The 27754-nt window shown below is 45.9% G+C and overlaps 1 protein-coding gene across 1 annotated transcript; it reads left to right on the top strand.

Moving 5' to 3' along the window:
- The first annotated feature begins 283 nt into the window (after window positions 1–283).
- On the top strand, window positions 284–6867 carry LOC142204341 (olfactory receptor 11A1-like). The gene is made up of 3 exons (XM_075275651.1): window positions 284–501; window positions 1337–1436; window positions 5926–6867. The coding sequence occupies exons 1-3, from the start codon at window positions 284–286 to the stop codon at window positions 6865–6867; spliced, it is 1260 nt and encodes a 419-aa protein (XP_075131752.1).
- Window positions 6868–27754: the final 20887 nt, after the last annotated feature.

The following is a 27754-nucleotide window of genomic DNA, read 5'->3' as shown; positions in this document are numbered from 1 at the left end:
TTGCTTTGCTGCCTCTGGCACTGGACTGCTTGACCGTGTGCATGGCATTATGAAGTCTGAAGACGACCAACACATTGTGCAGCATAATGGCACATGTCAGTACTGGGGTGCCTTACAGCCTGCATTCTGATGCTTTCCTTGGCTCAGGGCCACTCCCGGGTTCTACAAGCGAAAATTTTGTTAGTATGCAGTCAGAAAGATGGGTACCTAAACAGAAGTATGATAATATCTCACAGAACCCATTAATCTCTTGCCTGTTGGATGGAAAGGGAACATTTGGGGAATGGACTGCGGGAGAACTAAGGCCCCTTTAGTTGTCACCAAGGATGCCAGCCTGTGGGGGTGTGGGGCTCATCTGGGTTCCCTAGACTTCAAGGGTCTCTGGTTCAACAGTCAGCTTCTGGCCTTCTCAAATCTGAAGATAGAGGCTTTCTCACTTATCTGGGGTCACCATGTAAAAATTCTATCCAACAACAAAACCATGGTGGCTTATCTAATCAGGTAGGGGAGCATAAGATCCCAGTCCCTGATGTGGGCCGCTAATCGGATTCTAGAATTAGTAGAGAAGCGAAAGAGGGACCGTCCTCCTTGTGGAAGATGAAAGGAAAACCGCGCTCGCCCAGGTACAGTGAAAAGACTTTATTTTGCACAACGCGTTTCAAGCATACTGCTCTTTCTCAAGTGCATATGATCAACCTTAAAATTAACAACAACATCCAGAACAGCAATAAATACTTCAAAATTTAGATAAATAGTTAAAATATCCAGTTATACAAAGGCTAAGGATATCCTGATAAGGTCCAGTAAGTTGCTACACTTATGGATAAGCTAAGATAATTCTAACAGTCTCATTAGATGTGTGAATAATCACATAAAATGGAACTGATAAATGAAATAAACCTTACTAACACAACACAAATAGGAGAGATGATAATCATTGCAATCTAAAACATTATTCAACTTGTAGGTGAACATAAATAGCTCACTATAGATAATATATACAGATCAGGCCAGGTGAGCGGCCAATTTTCTGCTTACCTACCTTTCACCCATCATTTCTACACATTGGTCGGCTCGGTGCCCCTCTCTCTCTGTATTTTGTTCTAGAATTAGTAGAGTCCTGTGTTCCCTCCCTGTCTCCACTCCTCCTCTCCCTTGACATAGGGGGGTCTGAAAATTCCAGAGCAGATTACTTGAGATGGCTGGTTATTTGAGCTATCCAGTGTGCAATACAAATGTGCAACTAAGTGTAGCTTCAGAATTATGCCAGAATGAAGTAGACTGTCATCCACAATCCTTTTTTGTGATCTGACCCTGTTCCTCTCTCCTTCCACAGGTATGTCTCCATCACACGAATATATAACTTCAGTCTCGCTCCTGTGTCCAGTCTAACTGTATTTCTTTCTACCTGCTATTATCAATCAAGCATTCTGTTGGTATGTCTCTAAGCACTTTGTAGCCATTCTATCAGTTGTGTTACCTGTCTGTACACCCTGCTGTGCTCCTCCTGGCCTCATTTCCTTTCTTTGATTCTGGCCTGATTGTATATACTTATATCCCCACCCCATTCACACCTGATAGACATCTTACAAACTCTGGCTTGTATAAATGTAAGGCCTCTGGTCATTTGGACCCTGTGCAACTAAGTGTAGCTTCAGAATTATGCCAGAATTGAACCAGAAGGGAACAGAAGGTAACATAACCGAACTGCTGTAAACTGCTCTAACAGAAATGCTTCTCATTTTAATCACTGTTGTTCTCCCACTTCTTGCAAAAACCACCTTTCCACCCCAAACCAGCCTTGTCAGTAAAGAAATCCTCATCTCTCCCTCTCTCCTACCCCACCATATAACTTTCTCTGCACAGCTCCTCACAAACCTGCAGGCTTTCCGCCCCAGACACATACAACCCCCCCACACCCTCTCCTACCTACACCTGCTGTCACTCTCCCTACTCCTCCTTACTTCTGGTGACATATCTCCTAACCCTGGACCTCCCCAGCGAATCCCCACACCTGGCGCTAGCATACGGAACCTCCGAAATCTCAAACCAATCACACTCACCCCTACCCCTCCCCCTGCCCTCCCTGGTGCACTATGGAATGCCCGCTCCGTATGTAATAAACTTGCCTACATCCATGACCTTTTTATTCTTAATAAACTTACATTTCTCTGTCTCACAGAAACATGGCTGACCCCCTCAGACACAGCCTCCCCCACCGCCCTCTCCTATGGAGGTCTGCACTTGTCACATACTCCCCGCCCCAACAACAAACCTGGTGGAGGTGTAGGTGTCCTCCTGTCAGACAAGTGCTCATTTGCCCCTATCCAGGCGCTACCTGCCCTCACCCCCCCCCCCTCCTTTGAAGTGCACTCTGTTCGTATCTACTCACCCTCCAACCTCCAACTGGCCGTCATATATCGACCGCCGGGACCTACCGCTGCCTTTATCGACCACTTCACCACCTGGCTTACACACTTCCTATCCACAGACACCCCCACCATCATTATAGGTGACTTCAACATCCCCATTAACACAGACCACCTCTCCGCCTCCAGTCTCCTATCCCTCACCGCCTCCTTTGGTCTCTCCCAATGGTCCTCCTCTGCCACCCACATAAAGGGGGGCACACTAGACCTAATATTCACCCGCCTCTGCTCCATATGCAGTCTCTCTAACTCTCCATCCACGATCTCTGACCACAACCTGCTGACATTCTCTGCCCTCTCCTCTCCAATAGACACCCCAACCTCTAAACCAACACGCCCCCGCAGGAACCTCAACCGCCTTGACACCTGCACCCTCTCAGACTCTCTCCTACTACTCGCTGACATCTCCTCACTCCAGGACACAGATGCTGCTTCTGCCTTCTATAATACCACCATTACCTCAGCCCTGGACTCTGTAGCCCCCTACACATACACCAGAGCCCGACCGATCAATAGACAACCCTGGCACACTGACCTGACTAAAAAACTGAGACGTGCCTCGCGGATTGCAGAGCGCCTCTGGAAGAAAAGCCACTCCAAGGAGGATTTTGTCAAGTACAAAAAAGCAGTTCTCTCATTTAAGAACGCACTCACCTCTGCAAAGCAGGTCTACTTCACCACACTCATATCTGCACTCTATCGCAACCCCAAACAGCTATTCTTCACCTTCAACTCCCTCCTCCGTCCTCCCGCCCCCCTCCGACATCACTTATCTCAGCTGACGACTTTGCCGCTTACTTTAAAACTAAATAATCACTAACTAACTCATAATCTCCCGCCTAGACTACTGCAACACCCTTCTGCATGGACTCCCAGCTAACACCCTCGCCCCCCTCCAGTCCACCCTAAACTGCGCTGCTCGCTTAATCCACCTCACCCCCCGATCTTCATCGGCTGTTCCCCTCTGCCAGTCCCTCCACTGGTTACCCATAGCCCAGCGAATTGAGTTCAAGCTACTAACGCTAACATACAAAGCCATCCACAACCTGTCCCCTCTATATATCTCTGACCTCATCTCCCGCTACCTGCCCACACATAGCCTCAGATCCTCCAATGACCTCCTACTCTGCTCTGCTCTCATCCGCTCCTCACACAACCGTCTCCAAGATTTCTCCCGTGCATCCCCCATACTCTGGAACTCCTTACCACGACACATAAGACTGACCCCCACAATCACAGGCTTCAAGAAGGCCCTGAAGACTCACCTATTCAGGAAGGCCTACAACCTCCAATAACACTATCACCGCACTGCCATCGGTACAGTCTCCCCCTCTCCTTCTGTCTCTACCCCCTTCCCTCATAGATTGTAAGCCCTCGCGGGCAGGGCCCTCTACCCCACTGTGCCAGTCGGTCATTGTTAGCATTATATCTACCTGTATATTCTGTGTATTGTATGTAACCCCCGAATGTGAAGCACCATGAAATTAATGGTGCTATATAAATAAATTAATAATAATAATAATAATAATAATAATAATAATTAATAATGGCATGACCTGAGGCAGGGGGAGTGGGAGCTAGAACAGGCAGTTTTGTCAAGTGATAGAGGAATCTTGGTGGATGCTAGAGGTACACCTATTTGCCAATTGTTCCAACAGAAAGGTACCTTGGTTCTTCTCCCTGGATCCAAGGTAATCCCCTCTTGGATGGTTGCATTGTCTTATAGGTGGAATTTAGTTCTAACTTAACCTTCCCTCCATTTTTTTCCTGATCCTGAGGGTAATCAGAAAGATTGGGAGAAGGGCTTGGTTCTCTCTTCTGAGGATGCTGTTGATGACAAACACATGGATCCTTCTGGAGGTTCCAGCCCTCTCTTTCCAATTTATACTAGGACTTGGTCTATACTCCTGGAATTTGTAAGGGGTGCTATGGGTGTGGCTCAGGAGATTCTTATAACCCAGATGCTGGATTTTCTTGGAAAGGGGGCTATTCAACAGCACTCTTAGGGTGAAAGCATCAGCTTTAGGGTAAGTTCACACAGAGTTTTTTGATCAGGGTTTTGAGGGCGTATCCACCTCAAAACCATGACCAAAAAGACAGCTCCCTTTGAAATCAATGGGAGCCGCTCAGGTCTTTTTTCCGGGAGCCATTTCTTCCGGCTCCCGGAAAAAATAAGCGAGATGTTCATTCTTCAGGCCGAGTCTCCTCGTGATTCAGCCTGAAGAAACTCCCTCCTCTGGACTAGGCCCATTCATTGGGCCTAATCCGGAGCAGAGTGTGCAAAAAAAATAAAATAAAATAATAAAAAAAAAAAATTATTTAGGAATTTAGTAAGATATGAGCTTATTGATTTTTCATGCACAGATGTTTCCATTGCCTTAAAGGTTGAGATAAGATTTTATTTTATTTATTTATTTTTTTCAAATTACTTTATTTTGTTTCTGAAATAATTGACCTGTTTGATCGTAGAGGAAATGCTAATTGCCAATTATTCAGTTGTTACACTGGATCCCAGGAGACACATACATCTCCGCGGAGTATTCCCCTATGGCCGCTTGGCTTCTTGTTGTGTATATATACAGTTACCAGTAGTCAGTCTGTGACACCTGCTGTATAAATGCCCACATGTGCGATAATTACACATCATCTGACGGAACCTCAATAGAAACACGGGATTCATGGTAATGATATGGCTTAAAGGGATACGATTTCTATACCGAAAGGAAGGTGATTATTCAGGATTATGGAGTAGTAAGAACAGGCAGGAGGAAGGTCTGATGTTATGTGAACTACTCTGGTGCAAGGCTACTTTCACACGACCATGTACTTTGCCAGTGTCCTATCTGGGGTTTTTTTTGCTTTGATTTTTTATTGGATAGCACGTTGACCCATTATATTGTTATGGCCCCATCCATAAGGTCATGTACTTTCACGAGTTTCTATTGAGGGGTGGGAGCTTGGAGGCAAAACTTGTTGTCCATTTTGGAGGTCTAGGCTCATTATTGGCAGGTATGGGTCCATGGAGGCTTGGATGGTACACAGATATTATCTATATGGCCCTTTTCTCACAGGCCCATGAACATATTGGTGTGCATGTAGCCAAACGTCAGGCCAACACTAAAAAGGTCCTTAGACTAGGTAGGTGGGACATACATATATAATGGAAGTAAAGGGGCAATATGAAGGAGACTAGAAAACATAACGTGGGGCAAACATTGAAGAAAACCAGAGAATCTGTAATAGTTTCGGGATTGTAGGGTTATAGGTTAGACTTGATGGACTAATGTCTTTATTCAAACTCATCTACTATGTAACTATGTAACTATGTTTGGCGACCCTGGTTAGGAATGTAGTAGAATGGGAGGATGTGAAGACTATGTGAGCGGGTGATGGGAGATTACTAATGTATCCTGGTAGTCACTTATCAATTTACTTACATTTTGTGTCTTCTTGTGTTCTTTATTTTTATGTGGAGTTATTATTGTTCCGAATACAGGAGAAAAACCTGACCGCGGTTAAAGAGTTTTTCCTCTTAGGATTTCAAGGCGGTCTATTCTTAAGCAATGCTCTATTCCTTGTGTTCTTTCTTGTTTATGTGGCGACAATATGTGGGAACCTCCTGATCATCACCCTGGTGTCCACCAGCAAGATCCTCCACACTCCAATGTACTTCTTCATCTCACAACTCTCCATCAGTGACATCTTATTAACTTCAGAAATTGCCCCTAACATGCTCCACGTCCTATTGAAAAATGGGGGGACCATTACTTATGTTGGTTGCATGACTCAGTATTATTTCTTCTGCGTTGTAGAAGTATTTGAATGTCTTCTTCTTTCAGTCATGTCCTATGACCGATATGTGGCCATCTGTAATCCCCTCCGTTACAATACTATTATGACCAGTACATGTTCTATGATATTGGGCATTACCTGCTGGCTGTTTGGGTTTGCTGTTGCATTTATCGACATTGTAATGGCACTGATGTTAAACTTTTGTGGTCCAAATATCATTGACCATTTTTATTGTGACCTTGTTCCTTTGCTAGAAATTGCCTGTTCTGACACCTACATTGTTCAGCTGGAGATCTCCATACTAAGCGTCCCAGCAGCCTTCATACCCACCATAATAATCGTTATATCTTATGTCAAAATTGTTTCCGTTGTCTTAAGGATCCCATCCAGTACTGGTAGACAGAAAGCCTTCTCCACCTGTAGCTCCCACCTCATGGTGGTCTCCATATTCTTTTGTACTCTGTTCAGTGTCTATGTTCTTCCAATGGGGGCACGGATTCCAACCATCAGTAAACTCATATCCCTGCTATATACTGTATTTACTCCTCTGATCAACCCCATTATATACAGTCTGAGAAATAGAGACATTAAGAAAGCCATAGAAAAGTCACTTTATAAGTGTGTCAAGTGTGAACATTTTATCTAAATCAAGTTGCTTAGGTTCATTTATGGCCCAATTACTGTACATCAGATGCCACCTGTGACAACTAGCCCTACACATTATGTTGAAAACCTTTTGACTTGCCATGGTGACCTGAGGGTTCTGAGTCTTGACGTCCTCCGAATGCTAAAACATAGAAACAGAAACCCTCATCTGATCCCGGCACCTCATGACTTGTGGCTTTCCCCTACCATGAGTCCATTTGGGAAGGGGAGATATGGTGGAACACTTTCCCAATTCGTGTGGACAGATCAGAAACCGAGGATATCCTGCCTATTCCTAACAAGGGAAAATAATCCGGGGAGCCTTGGAGTCCCAGACATTGGTGATTACCATGTAACAACTTTAGTTTCCTTACTCTCCGCTGTATGTTCCAGAGAGGAGGAGTTGCGTTGGATTCATATCGAAAACTCATTTTTCCTTGTTAGTAGTCTTAAAGGGATTCTCTTCACTTGCAAGTGGTTCAAGTTATCCTTGCATGATGTCTCCCCTTTTATTGTTCTATTGGTCTCCAATCTTTGTATCAAAAAATCTACTCTCTGCGTTTTTGGTAGACAGAGCTTCGTAGACCCTGGAGCAATGATGATTGGAAGAAGGTGTTTCGACTTTAGAGACTGCATACAAGATTATTCGATAGTATTTCCCCCTGTCGTCTCCATTAAATATTTCCTCACTCACCTTCCACCTGTTAGCGGTTGTATGGCGAGGGCTCACTCTTCTCCATGCTTTTTGGACCTGCCTTAGGCTAACCCATTATTAGAAGGATATTTTCAACCTCATTGACTCTCTATGGGGAATCACTATACCTAGAACACCCTCAGTTAGCTCTGCTCTATTTGGAGATGGACTCCATTCCCCCATCCAAGTCTGTAATCTGACAGGTAAGATTCTTATTATTGCCAAACTGATGATAGCCAGGAACTGGAAACAATCAAACCCACCTGCCCTAAGGACCTCCTGACCCTTATCGATACCACTCATTCATATGAAGGAACTATGGCTTTGGGCAACTTCCCTTACCCCAAACATTTAGATACATGCCATTATTGGTCAACAAGCCAGCACTGCTCAATGCACTGAATTGTGATTGGTTTTCAATATCTGCATGATTGATAATAGTATTATTAGGACTCCACCATACTGAATCTCAGCTTCGTGTCTTAATCCCCATTTCCTACCTCCCCTCCCACTCTTTCCCTCCCCACCCCCTGGAATTTTTCTTTATTGTGCATTTTTTGTTTTTAATGCACTAAGTTGTACATATTTGTTATCCTATAAACAATGTGAATAAAAACATAATGAAACATAAAAAGTGTTTTACTATGTAAAGAAATAATAAAAACAATACATGTTTGGTGTTGCCGTGTCTGTAGAAAGCCATACAATAAAACTAAAGTATTATTTAACCTAAAAAAAACAAACAAACAAAAAAATCACCTGAAATAATTATTTTTGGGTCATTTCGTCTGATAAAATATGGAATAAATAGCGATCAAAAGTCAGATATTTCTCAGAACTGGACCAGAAGAATAGATTGTCCCGATAAAAATAAGCCGTCGATAAACTTTTGTCGGGACACAACATATCGGGCATTGAACTGCAATCTTCACTATTATCTGTCAGCCGTGCATTCATTCCTACAGGGGTGTAGTTTCCAAAATGAGTTGACTTGTTAGGGTAAGATCACACAGGGTTTTTTTGATCAGAACCTGAGGTCGGAGGCCACCTCCGATCCAAAAACTGGGTAGCCACGACTAAAAGCCGGAGCACTGCACCGGCATCCAGCAGCGCACTCTGCTCCGGATTAGGCCCAGTGAATGAGCCTAGTGTCTTCAGGCCGAATCGCGAGGCGACTCGGTCTGAAGAATGAGCACCTCACTTCCGACAAGACAACAAGCATGCTCTCACCATCCCCCACGAACTAATAAGAAAACTTAAAAAACTTAGAAAACGCGGAAAACGAGCCGGCATACTGAAACGCGAAAGAAAAAAATGCAAAAAGCACGTGATTCCGGCTATCATTATGGGGAATGTGAGATCAATTGTGAATAAGATGGATGAACTGACAGCATTGACCAGACATCAACAGGAGTTTCGTGAGTGCAGTATGATGCTGTTTACAGAGACTTGGCTTACTGAAATCATTCCGGACATACTTGCCTCCGTGGAGGGCTTCAAACTTCTTTGTGCGGACAGGACGCTGGAGAGCGGTAAGCGCAAAGGAGGAGGGCTTGCAATATTTGTGAATGAGAGATGGTGTAATCCAGGACATATTGTAGTTAAGAAACAATTGTGTGGAAAGGATATTGAACTACTAGCTGTGAGCATGAGACCTTATTACCTGCCAAGGGAACTATCACATGTTATCATACTACTTGCCTATGCCCCCCCCCCCTCTGCAAAAACCGATGCTGCCTGTGAAGTCCTCCATGCTGCTGTGAGCGAGCTGCAATCATCTCACCCCCATGCCCTGCTCCTAGTGTCGGGATATTTTAACCATGTCTCTCCAGCATCCACTCTACCAGGCTTCACACAGTATGTAACCTGCCATACAAGAGACAACAAAACACTGGATTTGCTCTTTGCCAATATAAGGGATGCATATAACTCATCTGCCCTACCACCCCTAGGCAGATCAGATCACAAACTGGTACATCTGTGACCCACTTACATTCCAGTGGTGCGCAGAGAACTGGCGGTTACCCGTACAGTGAAGATTTGGTCAGAGGGAAGTGTCGAGTCTCTAAGGGACTGTTTTAATATAACATTATAGAAAGTGTTTCAAGACTCATTTCCAGAGGACATTGAGGGGCTCACACACTGCATAACGGACTACATTAATTTCTGCGTGGACAGCACGGTATCAACTAGAAAGGTGAGGTGTTTCTCCAATAACAAACCATGGATCAACTCTGAAATTAAAACTCTTCTCAAGGAAAAAAAGAGAATTTTTAGGTCTGGGGACAAAAATAGCCTGGGGGCGGTACAGAAACAGCTAAGACAATTGATCAGAGAAGGGGAAAACCAACTACAGGCGGAAGATGGAACTACAGATGGGGGAGGGTAGAATCTCGGAGGTGTGGGACAGCCTTAAAGCAATATCAGGACACAATAAAAAAAAACAGGGCATCGAACAGTAGGGGACAGGAAGTGGCTTAAGGAGCTTAATCTATTCTTCAATAGATTCGACTCCAAGCCAATGTTCCCTCCACCAGCATGTCAGCCAACCCCCCTCTCCTCACACACCAAGACCCAACCCCCATCGACCTGCGGTCAACTGCAATCTGACTATCTGATCCTCAAGGAGTCTCTGGTGTGTTGGGAAATGAAGAAGATCAAAGCAGACAAAGCTGGAGGACTTGATGATATAAGCGCAAGAGTTCTTAAAATGTGCAGTGACCAGCTGGGTGGCATTATTACGCACATGTACAATATGAGTCTAAAGCTGGGAGTAGTACCTCGACTGTGGAAAACATCTTGCGTGATACCAGTCCCAAAGAAACCCAACCCGATGGGCTACAATGACTACCGACCTGTAGCACTGACATCCACCTTATGAAGGTCCTAGAGAGACTGGTCCTGACACACCTACGCCCCAAGTGAGCTCCGCTCTGGACCCCCTCTAGTTTGCCTATCGGCCGTGCATTGGGGTAGATGACGCCATCATCCACCTTCTTCATAGAGCTCTCTCTCACCTGGAGAAACCCGGGAACACTGTGAGAATAATGTTCTTTGATTTCTCCAGTGCATTCAACACCATTCAGCCAGGGCTACTGAGGGAGAAGCTGAACCTTGGTGGTGTGGACCATCACCTGTCCAACTGGATACTAGACTACCTGACAAACCGCCCTCAGTATGTGAGAGCCCAGGACAGAATGTCTGACACTGTGATCTGTAGTACGGGGGCACCACAAGGTCCAGTTCTTGCCCCATTTCTCTTCACACTGTACACTGCTGACTTTAAGCACAACTCATCCAGCTGTTACTTACAGAAGTACTCCGATGACTCTGCTATAGTCGGCCTTATCATTGATGGCAACGATAGGGAATACAGAGACTTAAACCGGTATTATGTTGAATGGTGCCAGCAGAACCAGCTCAGGATTAATGCTGGGAAGACCAAGGAGATGGTGGTGGACTTTAGTAAACGGAGAGGTGCTCCGACCTCAGTGGAGATCCAAGGAACATGTATTGAGATAGTCAGGACCTATAAGTACCTGGGCGTGATCCTCAACAATAAACTAGACTGGGCTGATCACCTGGAGGTGCTGCACAGAAAGGGCCACAGCAGACTTTACCTGCTCAGGAGGCTGAGGGCCTTCGGAGTCCAGGGGACACTTCTTAGGGCCTTCTTCAAGTCTGTGGTTGCGTCAGCCATCTTTTTCGGTGTGGCCTGCTGGGGGAGCAGTATATCAACCAGGGACAGAAATAGACTTGACAGGCTGATCAGAAGGGCCAGCTCTGTCCTGGCGAGCCCCCTGGACCCAGTACAGTACAGGTGGTGGGTGACAGAAGGATACTGTCTGTGGTGACCTCCATGCGGGAGAACAAATCCCACCCCATGTATGGGACCCTGATGGGACTCGGCAGAACTGTAAGTGACCGTCTGCTTCACCCCAAGTGTGAGAAGGAGCTATCGCAGGTCCTTCCTTCCAACCGCGACCAGGCTGTATAATCTACATCAAACCAAGCGAAGATCTCTCCGCACAGAAAACTAATGATTATGACGATGACCATGAGGTTCTCCTCTTTCTATTCTGTTTTTCCTTAGCTGCTATGGACTCCTAGTATATCTTCTCTTCTCAGCATATGTGTGTCTACGTCTGTATTATATTACTGTGTATTATCCTGTATCTGTATTACTATGCTGCTGTAACATGCTGAAATTTCCCCACTGTGAGACTATTAAAGGAGTATCTTATCTTATCTACAGTCGCTCACCTTACCTTCACCTTCTTACACGTGGACAGGTTTGGTGCTGCTTGTGGAAGGAACTATTTTTCTTACCCTTAACAAGGTCTATGTATACATTTGTCAGCTAGACATTGTATAAGATATTTTAATAAACATCACTCTTCAGATTAATTTGCATTAAACATTGCTTACAGTTTGTGTTCCGTAGCTTCCATGTGTTGCTATACAATGCGAGTTACGCTATCCTGTAAAATCCATCACGAAATATCTCAGACAAGTGGAACTTCTTCCTACCCTTTTGCAGACCTCTGCTAGCCATCTGGTGCTTTGTACAGGTCAGTATACCATCACTGTGTACAAACATAGATAGTTCTCCTTAAAACAGATGGGAAATCCACACACAAGGGCCTTCACCATACAAAACATAGGAAGAAGATTCAGAAGTGCTATTGAGGGTGTGCAGAGAGCTGTGTGCACTGGAACATAAAGCTGTGTGCACACGGTGAGGAAACTAGACAATGAAAGAGGAAGAAGAGCTGAGCTGAAGCTATGCAGGTGACGTGAAAGCAGAGAAAGTATCTTGTGACCAGTGCAAGGGAAATGCCCCTCAGCCAAAAGTCTGAACATAGAAGAGGCTGCCAATTGGAAATAAGGGTCGCTGAATACATGGGACACAGTGACCAATAAAAAGAGCAAAATGTGCAACTTTTGTTCCAGGAATGTAGTAAGATAGGAGCTTATTGATTCTTCATGCACAGATAGGTCCATTGTCTTAAGGCTTGGTATAAGATTTTTTATTTTTTTTCCAAATTAATTTGTTTCTGAAATAATTGACCTGTTTGATCGTAGAGGAACCGCTAATTGCCAATTATTCAGTTGTTACATTGGATCCCAGGAGACACATACATCTCTGCAGAGTATTCCCCTATGGCCGCTTGGCTTCTGGCTGTGTATAAATGGAGGTGCCTGCAGTCAGTCGATGTCGCACCTATATAAAATGTGCAATGTGTGATAACTGCACAGAATCTCAATAAACAATCAGGATTCATGGTAATGATATGGCTTAAAGGGATAAGGTTACTATACTAAAAGGAAGGTGATTGTTCAGGGTTATGGAGTATACGGGCAGGCAGGACATCTGATGTTGTATGAAGGATTTTCCCGGATGCTTTGTTACTCATGAAATGAACAAGATAAATTTGCCTATTGTTTATATATATATTATTTATATTATTTATTATATTATTTATTTATTTGATTTATTTTATTTTATTTTTATTCTTTATTTATTTTTATTTTTTTAAAGGAAAATTAAGAGAATATACCATATATGAAAAAATGCTTTTTCATTTTTTCTTCTGGCAAAAGATCAGACCTCAACTATTGGTTTAGTCATTTATTATATTTTTATTTAAAATATTTAGTAATTTTGAATAAGAAACTCCATAAAAACACCATTGAAATTTTTTATTACTAATAAGAGGTAATTTACACACACGCACACACACTCACACACACACATACATACATATAGAGATATACATACAGAGCCTTGAGTATAATAATTTCATATACAATTTACGAGTGACAAATCTGTAAGTTTCCCCTTTGAATCAAGCACATAATTTTTGGCAAATTTGGGTTGAATTTGGTTCAATCCGAGTTGTTTCACCGGGTATGGCTGGCTAGCAGGTCTGAACAATGAAGTAGTTATAGACCATTGTTGAATAGTTAGCCTTCATACTGAAGACCCCGCATTGTTTTTATACTTATTTTTCCTGACAGACTCAAAAGTCCAATTTTAACTGGAACCCATGGATGACATTAGTAGAAAAACTATTTTGTTATCTCCTCCAACTCCATATTGCTTTGTAGACATAAGCGAGTAGTACTTGATCAAGTAGGTATTCGATCGAATACTACGGTATTCGACATACTCGTACACGATCAAGTACCACTCGCTATTCGAATGTAAAAGTTCGATGCTGAACCAGCATTGATTGGCTGGATGCTATACAGTCGGCCAATCAATGCTGGTTCGTCTCCTACCTTTAGCAGTCTTCTCCATGCAGCGTCCCCGCAGAGTCTTCCGGCTCTGAATTCACTGTGCCAGGCATCGGCTTGTAGTGCGGGCATGCGCAGTCGGCTCTGCCCAGGCCCGATGCCTGGCAGAGTGAATTTAGAGCCGGAAGACGCAGCGGGGACGCTGCACGGAGAAGATTTCTCGGAGAATCCAGCCCGACCCTCACTCGTGGACTTGATAAGTATAATTTGATCGAACGTTGCCTACCCCTGACTATAATAGGGTTCGATATTCGATTCGAGTAGTGGAATATTGAGGGGCTACTCGAAACGAATATCGAACCTCGAACATTTTACTGTTCGCTCATCTCTAATGTACATCAAATACTGGTAAGGGGTGCATGGAAGTAAAGAGGAAAGGAGAGTGAGAATAGAATACATAACATGTGGGCCAACATTGGAGATAACCAGAGAATCTGAAACATTTTGGAAACCCTGAAATGTAGTAAAATTACCAATGGGAAATTATGAAGAGTATGTGATCAGGTGAAGGGAGATTGGTAATGTATATAAATAGTCATTTTTGTATTCTTTTTGTTTATATATGAAAAAATTATTTAAAAAATCAGTTATTGTTTCACATACAGGAGAAAAATCTGACTTTGGTCAAAGAGTTTATCCTCCTAGGATTCCAAGGTGGTCTATTCTTACGCAATGCTCTATTCCTTGTGTTTCTTGCTGTTTACTGTGGGACAATATGTGGGAACCTCCTGATCATCACCCTGGTGTCCACCAGTAAGATCCTCCACACTCCAATGTACTTCTTCATCTCACAACTCTCCATCAGTGACATCTTATTAACTTCAGAAATTGTCCCCAACCTGCTCCACATCCTACTGAATAATGGGGCGGCCATTACTTATGTTGGCTGCATGACTCAGTATTATTTCTTCTGTGTTGCAGAATCTTGTGAATGTCTTCTTCTTGCAGTGATGTCCTATGACCGATATGTGGCCATCTGTAACCCTCTCCAGTACAACACTATTATGACCAGTACATGTTCTATGATATTGGGCATTACCTGCTGGCTGTTTGGGCTTTCTATTGCATTTATCGACATTGTAATGGCACTGATGTTAAAATTTTGTGGTCCAAATGTCATTGACCATTTTTATTGTGACCTTGTTCCCTTACTAGATCTTGCCTGTTCTGACACCTACGTTGTTCAGCTGGAGATCTCCATCCTTAGCATACCGGCAGTCTTCATTCCCACCTTAATAATCGTTATATCTTATGTTAAAATTGTTTCTGTTGTCTTAAGGATCCCATCCAGTACTGGCAGACAGAAAGCCTTCTCCACCTGTAGCTCCCACCTCATGGTGGTTTCCATATTCTTTTGTACTCTGTTCAGTGTCTATGTTCTTCCGATGGGGACACAAATTTCAACCATCAGTAAACTCCTCTCGCTGCTATATACTGTATTTACTCCTCTGATCAACCCCATTATATACAGTCTGAGGAATAGAGACATTAAGAAAGCCGTACAAAGGTCACTTCATAAGTGTGTCACGTGTTAAAATTTTACATAAATTGAGTTCCTTAGGTTTCACTGTACTACAGGTGCCATCTATGACATCTATGACCTGCCATGGTGTTCTGAGGGTTCTGAGGTTTGACCTCCTCCAAAGGCTAAAACAAAGGAGTAGAAATCCTAATCTGGTCACTGCACCTCATGGGTCGTGATGGGCTTCCCCCTGCCCTATCCATATACTGCAAAACAGCTGATCAGCTGGGACTGGGTGAATATGTACCCAACAGTCAAGTAAAGAAGAACAACAATCTGCTCCACTTGATCTGGACCTGCTCTTAGGTGTGACCATCCATGTCCATTGATATTATTGTTCTATAAATGCTAAACATTAGAGATGAGCGAACACTAAAATGTTCGAGGTTCGAAATTCGATTCGAACAGCCGCTCAATGTTCGTGTGTTCGAACGGGTTTCGAACCCCATTATAGTCTATGGGGAACAGATACTCGTTAAGGGGGAAACCCAAATCCGTGTCTGGAGGGTCACCAAGTCCACTATGACACCCCAGGAAATGATGCCAACACCTCTGGAATGACACTGGGACAGCAGGGGAAGCATGTCTGGGGGCATCTAACACACCAAAGACCCTCTATTACCCCAACATCACAGCCTAACAACTACACACTTTACACACTCAATACCACCTCTCTGACAGTAGGAAAACACCTTGAAACATGTGTATTTGGCACTTGCAGTGAGGAGAGCTTGTCACCAGCAGTGAATTTGGCCCTTGTAGTAAGTTGAGGTTGGCACCAACATTTGTTTTGAAAATCAGGGTGGATTGAGCCTCTAACCAGCAGAGTTTGGGCAAATTCATGGTGGAGGGAGCCTCTAAAAACCCCAGTTTGGACCAATTCATGGTGGAGGGAGCCTCTAACCAGCCCAGTTTGGGCAAATTCATGGTGGAGGGAGCCTCTAAAAAACCCAGTTTGGACCAATTCATGGTGGAGGGAGCCTCTAACCAGCCCAGTTTGGACCAATTAATGGTGGAGGGAGCCTCTAAACAGCCAAGTTTGGACCAATTCATGGTGGAGGGAGCCTCTAAAAACCCCAGTTTGGACCAATTCATGGTGGAGGGAGCCTCTAACCAGCCCAGTTTGGGCAAATTCATGGTGGAGGGAGCCTCTAAACAGCCCAGTTTGGGCAAATTCATGGTGGAGGGAGCCTCTAACCAGCCCAGTTTGGACCAATTAATGGTGGAGGGAGCCTCTAACCAGCCCAGTTTGGACCAATTAATGGTGGAGGGAGCCTCTAACCAGCCCAGTTTGGACCAATTAATGGTGGAGGGAGCCTCTAACCACCCCAGTTTGGACCAATTCATGGTGGAGGGAGCCTCTAACCAGCCCAGTTTGGACCAATTCATGGTGGAGGGAGCCTCTAAAAAACCCAGTTTGGACCAATTCATGGTGGAGGGAGCCTCTAAACAGCCCAGTTTGGGCAAATTCATGGTGGAGGGAGCCTCTAAAAAACCCAGTTTGGACCAATTCATGGTGGAGGGAGCCTCTAACCAGCCCAGTTTGGACCAATTAATGGTGGAGGGAGCCTCTAAACAGCCAAGTTTGGACCAATTCATGGTGGAGGGAGCCTCTAAAAACCCCAGTTTGGACCAATTCATGGTGGAGGGAGCCTCTAACCAGCCCAGTTTGGACCAATTAATGGTGGAGGGAGCCTCTAACCAGCCCAGTTTGGACCAATTAATGGTGGAGGGAGCCTCTAACCACCCCAGTTTGGACCAATTCATGGTGGAGGGAGCCTCTAAACAGCCAAGTTTGGACCAATTCATGGTGAAGGGAGCCTCTAAAAACCCGTTTGGACCAATTCATGGTGGAGGGAGCCTCTAACCAGCCCAGTTTGGGCAAATTCATGGTGGAGGGAGCCTCTAAACAGCCCAGTTTGGGCAAATTCATGGTGGAGGGAGCCTCTAACCAGCCCAGTTTGGACCAATTAATGGTGGAGGGAGCCTCTAACCACCCCAGTTTGGACCAATTCATGGTGGAGGGAGCCTCTAAACAGCCCAGTTTGGACCAATTCATGGTGGAGGGAGCCTCTAAACAGCCCAGTTTGGGCAAATTCATGGTGGAGGGAGCCTCTAAAAAACCCAGTTTGGACCAATTCATGGTGGAGGGAGCCTCTAACCAGCCCAGTTTGGACCAATTAATGGTGGAGGGAGCCTCTAACCAGCCCAGTTTGGACCAATTAATGGTGGAGGGAGCCTCTAACCACCCCAGTTTGGACCAATTCATGGTGGAGGGAGCCTCTAAACAGCCAAGTTTGGACCAATTCATGGTGGAGGGAGCCTCTAAAAACCCCAGTTTGGACCAATTCATGGTGGAGGGAGCCTCTAACCAGCCCAGTTTGGGCAAATTCATGGTGGAGAGAGCCTCTAAACAGCCCAGTTTGGGCAAATTCATGGTGGAGGGAGCCTCTAAAAAACCCAGTTTGGACCAATTCATGGTGGAGGGAGCCTCTAAACAGCCAAGTTTGGACCAATTCATGGTGAAGGGAGCCTCTAAAAACCCGTTTGGACCAATTCATGGTGGAGGGAGCCTCTAACCAGCCCAGTTTGGGCAAATTCATGGTGGAGGGAGCCTCTAAACAGCCCAGTTTGGGCAAATTCATGGTGGAGGGAGCCTCTAACCAGCCCAGTTTGGACCAATTAATGGTGGAGGGAGCCTCTAACCACCCCAGTTTGGACCAATTCATGGTGGAGGGAGCCTCTAAACAGCCAAGTTTGGACCAATTCATGGTGGAGGGAGCCTCTAACCAGCCCAGTTTGGACCAATTAATGGTGGAGGGAGCCTCTAACCAGCCCAGTTTGGACCAATTAATGGTGGAGGGAGCCTCTAAACAGCCAAGTTTTGGGAAATTCATGGTGGAGGGAGCCTCTAACCAGCCCAGTTTGGACCAATTCATGGTGGAGGGAGCCTCTAAACAGCCCAGTTTGGGCAAATTCATGGTGGAGGGAGCCTCTAAAAAACCCAGTTTGGACCAATTCATGGTGGAGGGAGCCTCTAACCAGCCCAGTTTGGACCAATTAATGGTGGAGGGAGCCTCTAACCAGCCCAGTTTGGACCAATTAATGGTGGAGGGAGCCTCTAACCACCCCAGTTTGGACCAATTCATGGTGGAGGGAGCCTCTAAACAGCCAAGTTTGGACCAATTCATGGTGGAGGGAGCCTCTAAAAACCCCAGTTTGGACCAATTCATGGTGGAGGGAGCCTCTAACCAGCCCAGTTTGGGCAAATTCATGGTGGAGGGAGCCTCTAAACAGCCCAGTTTGGGCAAATTCATGGTGGAGGGAGCCTCTAAAAAACCCAGTTTGGACCAATTCATGGTGGAGGGAGCCTCTAAACAGCCAAGTTTGGACCAATTCATGGTGAAGGGAGCCTCTAAAAACCCGTTTGGACCAATTCATGGTGGAGGGAGCCTCTAACCAGCCCAGTTTGGGCAAATTCATGGTGGAGGGAGCCTCTAAACAGCCCAGTTTGGGCAAATTCATGGTGGAGGGAGCCTCTAACCAGCCCAGTTTGGACCAATTAATGGTGGAGGGAGCCTCTAACCAGCCCAGTTTGGACCAATTAATGGTGGAGGGAGCCTCTAACCACCCCAGTTTGGACCAATTCATGGTGGAGGGAGCCTCTAAACAGCCAAGTTTGGACCAATTCATGGTGGAGGGAGCCTCTAAAAACCCCAGTTTGGACCAATTCATGGTGGAGGGAGCCTCTAACCAGCCCAGTTTGGACCAATTCATGGTGGAGGGAGCCTCTAAACAGCCCAGTTTGGGCAAATTCATGGTGGAGGGAGCCTCTAAAAAACCCAGTTTGGACCAATTCATGGTGGAGGGAGCCTCTAACCACCCCAGTTTGGACCAATTAATGGTGGAGGGAGCCTCTAACCAGCCCAGTTTGGACCAATTCATGGTGGAGGGAGCCTCTAAACAGCCCAGTTTGGGCAAATTCATGGTGGAGGGAGCCTCTAACCAGCCCAGTTTGGACCAATTAATGGTGGAGGGAGCCTCTAACCAGCCCAGTTTGGACCAATTCATGGTGGAGGGAGCCTCTAAACAGCCCAGTTTGGGCAAATTCATGGTGGAAGGAGCCTCTAACCAGCAGAGTTGTGGGAAAGCAGGGTGGAGGGAGCCTCTAACCAGCAGAGTTGGTGGAAATCAGGGTGGAGGGAGCCTCTAACCAGCAGAGTTGGGGGAAATCATGTTGGAGGGAGCCTAGTATTAGCAGAATTGTGCAACGCTTATGGTGGATGAGTATGAGGATGCGGAGGAATTGGAGAGGTTGAGTACAGACATGGAGTTTCATGTTGGGGTGCTTTACACAGGTGGGCACAAAAATGAAGGCTCTATCCAGTGGTGGTTCATTTTTATCAAAGTGAGCCGGTCGGCACTCTCAGCTGACAGACGGGTGCGCTTGTCAGTGATGATGCCACCGGCTGCACTGAACACCCTCTCAGATAGGACGCTGGCGGCAGGACAGGACAGCACCTCCAAGGCATATAGGGCAAGTTCAAGCCACAGGTCCAACTTCGACACCCAATACGTGTAGGGCGCAGAGGGGTCGGAGAGGACAGGGCTGTGGTCGGAAAGGTATTCCCGCAACATGCGCCTATACTTCTCACGCCTGGTGACACTAGGACCCTCCGTGGCGGCACTTTGGCGAGGGGGTGCCATCAAGGTGTCCCAGACCTTAGACAGTGTGCCCCTCGTTTGTGTGGACCGGTGAGAACTTGGTTGCCTACTGGAGGAACTGCCCTCCCTGCCGCCAACGTCACATGCTGGAAACATCTCCATCATATTCTGCACCAATTGCCTGTGGCAAGCATTGATGCGATTGGCCCTCCCCTCTACCGGAATAAAAGACGAGATGTTGTTTTTATACCGGGGGTCAAGGATAGCAAAGATCCAGTACTGGTTGTCCTCCATGATTTTGACAATACGCTTGTCGGTTGTAAAGCACCCCAACATGAACTCAGCCATGTCTGCCACAGTGTTAGTTGGCATGACTCCTCTGGCCCCACCGGAAAGTTCAATCTCCATTTCCTCCTCATCCTCCATGTCTACCCATCCGCGCTGCAACAATGGGACGATTCGAAGTTGCCCGGAAGCCTCCTGTATCACCATCACATCATCGGACAACTCTTCTTCCTCCTCCTCCTCCTCCTCCTCCTCCTCCTCCTCCATTAAACGCAGTGAAGCGAACAGATGTGTGGACCTACTCTCCAGCTGTGACGGATCGGATGCTATCCCTAACTCCTCTGTGTGATCTGAGTTATCCCTGATGTCAATCAGGGATTCTCTCAGAACACACAAGAGCGGGATTGTAAGGCTCACCATCGCATCCTCAGAGCTCACCCTCCTTGTGGACTCCTCAAAGACCCGTAGGATGTCACAAAGGTCTCTCATCCATGGCCACTCATGGATGTGAAACTGAGGCAGCTGACTTTGTGGCACCCTAGGGTTTTGTAGCTGGTATTCCATCAAAGGTCTCTGCTGCTCAACCACTCTATTCAACATCTGAAACATTGAGTTCCAGCGTGTGGGGACGTCGCACAAAAGCCGGTGTTGTGGCACATGCAGCGGTTGCTGGAGAGATTTTAAGCTAGCAGCGGCTACTGTCGACTTGCGAAAGTGGGCGCACATGCGCCGCACTTTCACCAGTAGCTCTGGAACATTGGGGTAGCTCTTTAGGAAATGTTGCACCACTAGGTTGAAGACGTGGGCCAGGCATGGAACATGTTGGAGTCCGGCAAGCTCCAGAGCTGCTACCAGGTTCCGGCCGTTATCACAAACGACCATGCCTGGGCCCAGGTGCAGCGGCTCAAACCATATTGCCGTCTCATCGAGGAGGGCATCCCTCACCTCGGAGGCAGTGTGCTGTCTGTCCCCCAAGCTGATCAGCTTCAGCACAGCCTGCTGACGTCTACCAACGCCAGTGCTGCAACGTTTCCAACTCGTAGCTGGGGTCAATCTAACAGCGGAGGAGGAGGCGGTGGCGGAGGAGGAGGCGGTGGCGGAGGAGGAGGCGGTAGAGGAGGAGGAGGAGGGGGGTGTTCTTCTCGTGTCCCTGCCAGGAATGTTAGGCGGGGAGACGAGGTACACCGGGCCAGTTTGGGAAGCAGTCCCAGCCTCAACTACATTCACCCAGTGTGCCGTCAGTGAAATGTAGCGTCCCTGTCCGCATGCACTTGTCCACGCGTCGGTGGTCAAGTGGACCTTTGTGCAAAGCGCGGAACTAAGGGCCCGCCTGATGTTGAGTGACACGTGCTGGTGCAAGGCGGGGACGGCACACCGGGAGAAGTAGTGACGGCTAGGGACGGCATAGCGAGGTGCCGCAGTTGCCATCAGGTCCAGGAAGGCGGGAGTTTCAACAAGCCGGAACGCCAACATCTCCTGGGCCAGCAGTTTAGCGATGTTGGCGTTCAAGGCTTGCGCGTGTGGGTGGTTAGCAGTGTATTTCTGCCGCCGCTCCAATGTCTGAGAGATGGTGGGTTGTTGTAAAGAAACGCCTGATGGTGCCTTTGATGGTGCAGGAGAAGGAGATAAGACAGGACCAGGGGAGGATGAGGTAGAAGTCAACAAAGTGGCGGAGGCAGATGAAGTGGTGTCCTGGCTCGTCCTCTGGAGTGCATCGCCAGCACAGTCAGCAGTGGCAGTGGCAGAGGCAGAGGCAGTGGCAGAGGCAGTGGCAGTGGCGTGAACGGCAGGCGGCCTTTGTCCTGCCGTTGCTGCCTGCCACTGATTCCAGTGCTTGGATTCCAAATGACGGCGCATTGAAGTGGTGGACAGGTTGCTCTTCTCAGAGCCCCTAATCAATTTCGAGAGGCAAATTGTGCAGACAACACTATATCTGTCCTCGGCGCATTCCTTGAAAAAACTCCACACCTTCGAGAAACGTGCCCTCGAGGTGGGAGTTTTTCGGGGCTGGGTACGAACTGGAACATCTTGGGAGATTCCGGGTGTGGCCTGGCTTCGCCTAAGCTGCTGACCTCTGCCTCTGCCTCTAGCTACCCTTTTTGGTGCTGCACCTGCCTCAACATCCACACTACTTTCCCCGCTTGACATCCCCCCTGTCCAGGTCGGGTCAGTGTCCTCATCATCCACCACTTCCTCTTCCAACTCCTGTCTCATCTCCTCCTCCCGCACAATGCGCCAGTCAACTGGATGCCCTGACGGCAACTGCGTCACATCATCGTCGATGAGGGTGGGTTGCTGGTCATCCACCACCAAATCGAACGGAGATGGAGGAGACTCTAGTGTTTGAGCATCTGGACACAGATGCTCCTCTGTTAGGTTCGTGGAATCGTGACGTGGAGAGGCAGGTTGAGGGACAATGAAAGGAGCGGAGAACAGCTCTGGGGAGCAGGGACAGTTTGGGTTATTGTTCTGTAAAGCTTCGGAATTTTGGGAGGAAGGAAGACAAGACTGTTGGGTAATAGGAGGAGAGGAGGCAGAGTCTGACTGGCTGCTGGACAATGTGCTGTAAGCGTTCTCTGACAGCCATTGCAAGACCTGTTCCTGGTTCTCGGGCCTACTAAGGTTTGTACCCTGCAGTTTAGTTAATGTGGCAAGCAACCCTGGCACTGTGGAGTGGCGCAATGCTTGCTGCCCCACAGGAGTAGGCACGGGACGCCCTGTGGCTTCACTGCTACCTTGCTCCCCAGAACCATTCCCCCGACCTCGCCCACGGCCTCGTCCACGTCCCTTTCCGGGAGCCTTGCGCATTTTGAATTCCTAGTTAGAAATTGGCACTGTATACCAGTAGTAAAAATTGTGGGTGCACGTAACCCCAATATATTCTTTGAATTCCCAGTCAGACACTGGCACTATATGGCAGTAGCAAGAAATGAGGGTATTTGTATTCCCAATATATTCTTTGAATTCCCAGTCAGACAATGGCACTGTATACCAGTAGTAAAAATTGTGGGTGCACGTAACCCCAATATATTCTTTGAATTCCCAGTCAGACACTGGCACTATATGGCAGTAGCAAGAAATGAGGGTATTTGTATTCCCAATATATTCTTTGAATTCCCAGTCAGACAATGGCACTATATGGCAGTAGCAAGAAATGAGGGTATTTGTATTCCCAATATATTCTTTGAATTCCCAGTCAGACAATGGCACTGTATACCAGTAGTAAAAATTGTGGGTGCACGTAACCCCAATATATTCTTTGAATTCCCAGTCAGACACTGGCACTATATGGCAGTAGCAAGAAATGAGGGTATTTGTATTCCCAATATATTCTTTGAATTCCCAGTCAGACAATGGCACTGTATACCAGTAGTAAAAATTGTGGGTGCACGTAACCCCAATATATTCTTTGAATTACCAGTCAGAAACTGGCACTATATGGCAGTAGCAAGAAATGAGGGTATTTGTATTCCCAATATACTCTTTGAATTCCCAGTCAGACAATGGCACTGTATACCAGTAGTAAAAATTGTGGGTGCACGTAACCCCAATATATTCTTTGAATTACCAGTCAGAAACTGGCACTATATGGCAGTAGCAAGAAATGAGGGTATTTATAACCCCAATATATTCTTTGAATTCCCAGTCAGACAATGGCACTGTATACCAGTAGTAAAAATTGTGGGTGCACGTAACCCCAATATATTCTTTGAATTCCCAGTCAGACACTGGCACTATATGGCAGTAGCAAGAAATGAGGGTATTTGTATTCCCAATATACTCTTTGAATTCCCAGTCAGACAATGGCACTGTATACCAGTAGTAAAAATTGTGGGTGCACGTAACCCCAATATATTCTTTGAATTACCAGTCAGAAACTGGCACTATATGGCAGTAGCAAGAAATGAGGGTATTTATAACCCCAATATATTCTTTGAATTCCCAGTCAGACAATGGCACTGTATACCAGTAGTAAAAATTGTGGGTGCACGTAACCCCAATATATTCTTTGAATTCCCAGTCAGACACTGGCACTATATGGCAGTAGCAAGAAATGAGGGTATTTGTATTCCCAATATATTCTTTGAATTCCCAGTCAGACAATGGCACTATATGGCAGTAGCAAGAAATGAGGGTATTTGTATTCCCAATATATTCTTTGAATTCCCAGTCAGACAATGGCACTGTATACCAGTAGTAAAAATTGTGGGTGCACGTAACCCCAATATATTCTTTGAATTCCCAGTCAGACACTGGCACTATATGGCAGTAGCAAGAAATGAGGGTATTTGTATTCCCAATATATTCTTTGAATTCCCAGTCAGACAATGGCACTGTATACCAGTAGTAAAAATTGTGGGTGCACGTAACCCCAATATATTCTTTGAATTCCCAGTCAGACACTGGCACTATATGGCAGTAGCAAGAAATGAGGGTATTTGTATTCCCAATATATTCTTTGAATTCCCAGTCAGACAATGGCACTGTATACCAGTAGTAAAAATTGTGGGTGCACGTAACCCCAATATATTCTTTGAATTCCCAGTCAGACACTGGCACTATATGGCAGTAGCAAGAAATGAGGGTATTTGTATTCCCAATATATTCTTTGAATTCCCAGTCAGACAATGGCACTATATGGCAGTAGCAAGAAATGAGGGTATTTGTATTCCCAATATATTCTTTGAATTCCCAGTCAGACAATGGCACTGTATACCAGTAGTAAAAATTGTGGGTGCACGTAACCCCAATATATTCTTTGAATTACCAGTCAGAAACTGGCACTATATGGCAGTAGCAAGAAATGAGGGTATTTGTATTCCCAATATACTCTTTGAATTCCCAGTCAGACAATGGCACTGTATACCAGTAGTAAAAATTGTGGGTGCACGTAACCCCAATATATTCTTTGAATTACCAGTCAGAAACTGGCACTATATGGCAGTAGCAAGAAATGAGGGTATTTATAACCCCAATATATTCTTTGAATTCCCAGTCAGACACTGGCACTATATGGCAGTAGCAAGAAATGAGGGTATTTGTATTCCCAATATATTCTTTGAATTCCCAGTCAGACAATGGCACTGTATACCAGTAGTAAAAATTGTGGGTGCACGTAACCCCAATATATTCTTTGAATTCCCAGTCAGACACTGGCACTATATGGCAGTAGCAAGAAATGAGGGTATTTGTATTCCCAATATATTCTTTGAATTCCCAGTCAGACAATGGCACTGTATACCAGTAGTAAAAATTGTGGGTGCACGTAACCCCAATATATTCTTTGAATTCCCAGTCAGACACTGGCACTATATGGCAGTAGCAAGAAATGAGGGTATTTGTATTCCCAATATATTCTTTGAATTCCCAGTCAGACAATGGCACTGTATACCAGTAGTAAAAATTGTGGGTGCACGTAACCCCAATATATTCTTTGAATTCCCAGTCAGACACTGGCACTATATGGCAGTAGCAAGAAATGAGGGTATTTGTATTCCCAATATATTCTTTGAATTCCCAGTCAGACAATGGCACTGTATACCAGTAGTAAAAATTGTGGGTGCACGTAACCCCAATATATTCTTTGAATTACCAGTCAGAAACTGGCACTATATGGCAGTAGCAAGAAATGAGGGTATTTGTATTCCCAATATACTCTTTGAATTCCCAGTCAGACAATGGCACTGTATACCAGTAGTAAAAATTGTGGGTGCACGTAACCCCAATATATTCTTTGAATTACCAGTCAGAAACTGGCACTATATGGCAGTAGCAAGAAATGAGGGTATTTGTATTCCCAATATATTCTTTGAATTCCCAGTCAGACAATGGCACTGTATACCAGTAGTAAAAATTGTGGGTGTATATAGCCCCAATTCTATTGCTAGGGGACTTGCAGGGTATTTCTGGGGTGAAGGTGGGGGGGCACACCGTTGGAACGGGTATCGGGGTATATATCGGGTATACGGGAATACACTGACAGTGTATTCCATTCAGGATCCTGGGAAAGCTGGGTTGCGGCGATTGAGCCCGTCAGTGCCACGTTACACTGACAAGCTTCTCCCTGGAATTTAGCTCTTACAAGAGCTGTTGGTTGTCTTCTCCTTCCTATCCTAGCCTGTCCCTGCCTACCCAGAATCTAAGCCCTAGCTAGCTGGACGGAAACCTCCGTCCTCGGTGAATTGCAAGCTCAGAATGACGCGAAGCTGGGCGGCGCTGTTCTTTTAAATTAGAGGTCACATGTTTTCGGCAGCCAATGGGTTTTGCCTACTTTTTTCAACGTCACCGGTGTCGTAGTTCCTGTCCCACCTACCCTGCGCTGTTATTGGAGCAAAAAAGGCGCCAGGGAAGGTGGGAGGGGAATCGAGTAATGGCGCACTTTACCACGCGGTGTTCGATTCGATTCGAACATGCCGAACAGCCTAATATCCGATCGAACATGAGTTCGATAGAACACTGTTCGCTCATCTCTAATCAGCATTGATTGGCCAGTGTACAGCATTCACCCAATTAACGCTGGTCCTGCCGGAGGCTCATCTGTGAGGAGGTGGAGTCTAAAATCGAACCACAATGGAGACTGCTGTGGTCCGATCTTAGACTCCACCTCCTCACAGATGAGCCTCTGGCAGGACCAGCGTTGATTGGCCGAATTCTGTACACTGGCAAATGAATGCTAGTCAATTCAATCCTATGAGAAAAAGTCAGCTCCCTCGTAACAGCAAGCTGCCAGCTCTCCTGACTAGCAAGGACGAGCCTGCTGCAGAACCAGCATTGATTTGCCGAGTGCTATACACTGTATAGCATTCGGCCAATCAACGCTAGCTCTGAATCAAATATTTACAGCGAATAGCAGCAGTAGTATTCAATTGAGTACGAATATTTCCAATACCGTAGTTTGATCGAATACCTACTCGCTCATCTCTAATCCCCCACCAATCAGTAGAACAGGGAAGTTTAGTCCTCCATTATGAATTGACCTGTGGTCAGGAAGTACATGCTTGACTATCTTCAGCTCTCCCATTGAATGGAGTGATGTAAACATTGGCCTGACCCTTGTTCCATTCAGAATCGGGGAGTCAACTCCTCTGTTCTACTGATTGGTGGGGTTTGAGCAGACAGACCCCTTATAATATGAAAGTTATCCACCAATCCACCTTTGTTTGGAATAGATCATGTATGAGGAGTACAGTGGGGTCCCGTATACAGTAGGGTCCCATATACAGTAGGGTCCCATATATAGTAGGGTCCCATATTCTTCTATGACTGCTAAACCCTGGCTTATATGTGTGTATGAGGTCTCAGCACATGGATACTTCAAAGATATTCTCAAAGTCCTAATCTCTATGTGGACAGGTCTAAAAAGTTTCCCTTTCTGATCAGGTTTTACTTTTTGAAGTTTTTTTCCCCTTAATATTAAACTTG

Source organism: Leptodactylus fuscus, chromosome 5 (genome assembly GCF_031893055.1).
Source record: "Leptodactylus fuscus isolate aLepFus1 chromosome 5, aLepFus1.hap2, whole genome shotgun sequence".
NCBI classification, from domain to species: Eukaryota; Metazoa; Chordata; class Amphibia; order Anura; family Leptodactylidae; genus Leptodactylus; species Leptodactylus fuscus.
Note: the sequence above shows the minus strand (reverse complement) of the source record. Positions and strands in the feature narration are given on the sequence as shown.

What these genes read in the sequence shown, in the direction of transcription:
- LOC142204341 (XM_075275651.1), top strand. Translation starts at nt 284, where the DNA reads ATGGACTGCGGGAGAACTAAGGCCCCTTTAGTTGTCACCAAGGATGCC. An exon ending in ATGGTGGCTTATCTAATCAG is followed by an intron (nt 502 to 1,336) that starts GTAGGGGAGCAT and finishes CTCCTTCCACAG; the next exon opens with GTATGTCTCCATCACACGAA. An exon ending in ATCAATCAAGCATTCTGTTG is followed by an intron (nt 1,437 to 5,925) that starts GTATGTCTCTAA and finishes TTCCGAATACAG; the next exon opens with GAGAAAAACCTGACCGCGGT.